Below are 4,192 nucleotides of genomic sequence, written 5' to 3'. Positions count from 1 at the left end.
CCTCAGCTCTTCAGCTCAAGGCGAGCGCTCTACCACTTGAGCTACAGCGCCACTTCCGGTTTTCTGGTGGTTTATTGGAGATAGGAGTCTCACGGTCTTTGCTGCCCGGGCTGGCTTTGAACCTCGATCCTCAGATCTCAGCCTCCTGAGTAGCTAGGATTACAGATGTGAGCCACCGGCACCCGGCGTGGTCTAACTTCTTATATGAAGACAAGACAAGGGGGTTGGGAAGGTGGCTTAGTAGTAGAGCGCTTGCCTACCATGCATGAAGCCCTGGATTCAGTACCATATACACAGAAAGAGCCGGAAGTGGTGTGGCTCAAGTGATAGAGCTTTAGCCTAGAGCACAGAGAGGCTCAGGGATAGAGCTAGGCCTTGAGTTCAAGCCCCAGGACTGGCAAAAAGCAAAAAACAAAAACCAAATGTGTTGTAATCCCATGTATTCAGGAGGCTAAGGCAGGAGAGGATGATCTCAGGTTCAAGGCCAGCTCAGGCACCTAAGCAAGACCCTGTATTTTTATTATTATTTATTTATTTACTGTTGGTCATGGGGCTTGAACTCTGGGCCTCGGTATGTCCTCAGCTCTTCAGCCCAAGGCTAGTGCTCTACCACATGAGCCACAGCACCACTTCGGGTTTTCTGGTGGTTCATTGGAGATAAGAGTCTCACAGACTTTCCTGCCCAGGCAAGCTTTGAACTTCGATCCTCAGATCTCAGCCTTCTGAGTAGTTAGTATTACAAATATGTTGTGTTTTTTTTTTATGCCAGTCCTGGGGCTTGAACTCAGGGCCTGGACACTGTCCCTGAGCTTCTTTTGTTCAAGCCTAGTGCTCTATCACTTAAGCCACAGCTCCACTTCCAGCTTTTTGGTAGTGAATTGGATATGAGTCTCATGAACTTTCCTGCCCAGGCTGGCATCAAACCATGATCCTCAGATCTCAGCCTTCTGAGTACCTAGGATTATAGGCATGAGTCACTAGTACCCAGTTAATTTTTTTTTTTGCCAGTCCTGGGACTTGAACTCAGGGACTGGGCACTATCCCTGAGCTTCTTTTGTTCAAGGCTGGCACTCTACCACTTGAGCCATAGCACCACTTCTGGATTTTTCTGTGTATGTGGTACTGAGGAATGGAACCCAGCGCTTCATGCATGCTAGGCAAGCACTCTACCACTAAGCCACCTTCCTAGCCCAATTTTTTTTTTAATGGCGGAAATTAATCATGAAGGCCAAAATTCCCGGAGCCTGTGATGTCAGAATGCAGCTCTGATTCTGCAGAAAGCCTCAGAGGGAGGTCTCAGGGGAGACCAGCCTTCTTCATTGTATCAGCTCTTGGCCCTGGGCTGATGACCCTGGGGGCATAGCTTACACCTGTCTGGGTGGCCTGGTACCTGGGCATCTTCAGGTCATGTTCCCTGCAGAATTCTAGCTTCCGTCTGACGTTATGACAACCTCAGGCTGTGAAAGCCACAGAGAGAAGCGGGAAGCAAACACAAGGCCTGCTGCTCTTCTCTTCTCTCATGGCTCTGCACATGCTCTGGCGATCCGACTTCCTCCTGGATGTCCATCTGGCCTGTGTCATTGAGTTGATTGCCTGTGATTTGACAGTAATGATCGTAATGGGCTGATTCTGTACTCTCTGACTTATGCCGATTGGAAGGTTCAGAAATGGATTCAAGTCTCCCCGCCCCCCGGCCCCTGCCTCTGTCTCCTTGCTTGAAACTGGTGTTTTCTCAGATTCAGGAGACATGGCAGTGCGTTGTGGAAGAAAAGCCATACACAGAAAAGCTGGAGGGGCCCGTGGTAGAGAAGTCTTCCTTGGGATTCTGAGAAAGCCAGCTGTGGCTGTCGAGGACGCTGAGCTGCAGGAGCACGGCTCCTTCCCTGGGCTGAGGTGGAGCTTCCGTCCCAACAAGCCCCCTTCCACCTCCTTTCCCCAAATAGGCCTCACTGGGCACTGGACAGATGGACACAGAAGGGAAGGGCAGGGTAGCTGGACTCTCGCGTTCTTTCCTTTCTTTTTTCTTCGTGCTCTGCACTGGGTCTTGCACCCAAGACGTTGTGCCTTCACATTTTTTTTCCCCTCAAGGTTGGCTCCCTCCCACTTGAGCCACAGCTCCACTTCCAGCTTTTTGCTGGCTTCTTGGAGACCAGAGTCTCAGGGACTTTGCTGCCCATGCAGGCCTTCAACAGCAATCCTCAGATCTCAGCCTCCTGAGTGGCCAGGATGACAGGCGTGAGCCACCGGCGCCTGGCCCTTGGTTATTCCGTGCTGGCTTCTGAGTTTTGCACATAGAAGGGATTGTGAAGAAAGGCCGGCTTCTGCTGCGACACCTGTGTGTGTCCTGTGACAGAGCTTCCCTGCTCTGGGCCTGCCCTGCTCTCCAGAAGAAGGCGGGGCTGTGCCTGGCTGTGGTGGGCCTCGGCTTGTGGGCGTTGGGAGCTGCGCATGCTCATTTCCAGCAACATTGATTAGGCCACTGTCGTTTGTCATGTCGCTCATTAGAAGCTTGATTAGTAGCAGTACACTCCAGATTTCCCTCTAAACGCAGATTCTCTGGTCCTACAGAGGCTAATGCCAGCATTCTACTCGGGGAGACCCCAGATCCTAGCTAACAGGCGCTCTATTGTTCCCAGAACTGGGCTATGGGGGGCATAAGGGGATGTGGGGCATGGGAGGGCATGGGGGACTCAAGGGGGCATCTCACTATAAATCGGAGGAGGGGCGTGGCAGAGATGGGTTTCCCCACTTCTGCTATGCCTGGCCCTGTTCCCTTTTCAGTCTCTGGCCGCAAGGGTGTGGAGACATGCTTTGCCTTGAGGTAGCCGGGCTGGCGCGGAGGGGCTGCCGGTCGATAGCGTATTGAACACCATTGTTGTGGGACTCAAGCAGTCAGGCTGCGGGCCTCCTTGCCCAGCCCAGAGGGCTGCAGGGTCCTAGCTGGGGAGTAGCAGAAAAAAATGCACATGAGGCTCAAGGAACCGACCAGAGCTGCCAACCAACCCCCTACCAAGGAGGCCGGAGCCTGAAGTGCAGGGGTCCCCTCCTCCCTCTCTGTCACCGATCAGCCTTTATCCACAGGACACTGTGGGAGGTGGACACTACCCTGCTGGACTTTCCCACCCCACAGCCAGCCCCAGACAAGTCCAAGAAGCTGCGTCCACTCTGTAGAGAGACGGGGGGCGGGGGGGGGAACCATTGTATGAGTAATTTCAAACTGGCAGGACATGAAACCCGCGTGGGTTGTTCTGGGGGTCCCTGTGGACCCTGGCTCGACACCCCACTACTGTGGCCTCTGCCTCCCTGGGGATGTCTCAGCTTTGGCCACCCAGCCCCAGCAAGCCAGCTTCCTCCAGCGGGGCGGGGGCGGGGTGGGGAGGTGGGGTGGGTGTCTGGCCCCAGATGTGGGAGCAGGGAGGAGCTGGGCATGTCCACCCCAGCTGGCGGTTCCTCTGTGCTGACAGATGGACACAGGCTTCCTTGGCTTCTCCATGTGGTGCCAGGCCTGCGTCTATTCATCGGCAAGCTGGAAACAAGGCCTTCTCCACTCACCACCCCCCAGCTTCTCGGCTTCTTGAAGGACCTGTGTGACCTGTCCCTGTCACCTCTGGCTTCCTTTCCTGCCACCCTTGAGCTGTGAGCCTTGCTCCAGCCACAAGCACCCCACCCTTAAATCCTTTGTAGCCAGACTAGGGTCCTTTCCTCCCTCCCTCCCTCCCTTTTTCCTTCTTTTCTTTCTCTCCCCCTCCCCATTTTGGTACTGGTACTCGGGCTTGAACTCAGGTCCTAGGCACCATCCCTTAGCTTTATTGCTCAAGGTTAACACTCTAAGCTCCACCCCTGGCTTTTTGCTGGTTCCTTGGCGATAAGAGTCTCTCAGGTTTGACTGTCTGAACCAGCTTCCTACAGCGCTCCTCAGATTCCGGTTCCTGAGTAGCTAGGTTTTCAGGTGGGAGCCATCAGTGCCCACCCTCCCTCCCTGTGTGATTTTAAGAATTCTGGTAGCCGTATTACACCAAGCACAGCGAAACTGGAGGATGGGTTTCTGTGCGGTATTTATCCCCGCGTAGGCACATATTTTCATTTCAACATTTGGTCGGTCATTACAAACATTAGCCAGGCATTTTCCTTGCTTAGCCTGTGCAGCTCCGGACTGGACTGACGGGTGAGAGGTGAGGCCTTCTAAATTCAG

General features: G+C 53.9%; 1 protein-coding gene across 1 annotated transcript in view; it reads right to left on the bottom strand.

Moving 5' to 3' along the window:
- Cbx4 (chromobox homolog 4) overlaps nt 1-1,324 on the bottom strand; it is a gene marked incomplete at its 5' end in the record, with an annotated part of 28,005 nt that extends 26,681 nt beyond the window's left edge. Inside the window, one exon of the mRNA XM_013036311.1 lies at nt 1,301-1,324. Within this exon, the coding sequence (XP_012891765.1) occupies nt 1,301-1,324 (24 nt within the window). The remainder of the gene's footprint in view (nt 1-1,300) is intronic.
- Nucleotides 1,325-4,192: the final 2,868 nt, after the last annotated feature.

This window comes from Dipodomys ordii, unplaced genomic scaffold (assembly GCF_000151885.1).
Source record: "Dipodomys ordii isolate 6190 unplaced genomic scaffold, Dord_2.0 Scaffold7, whole genome shotgun sequence".
Lineage (NCBI taxonomy): Eukaryota > Metazoa > Chordata > Mammalia > Rodentia > Heteromyidae > Dipodomys > Dipodomys ordii.
The sequence above is the reverse complement of the archived record's forward strand: the minus strand, read 5'-3'. Positions and strand labels throughout refer to the sequence as shown.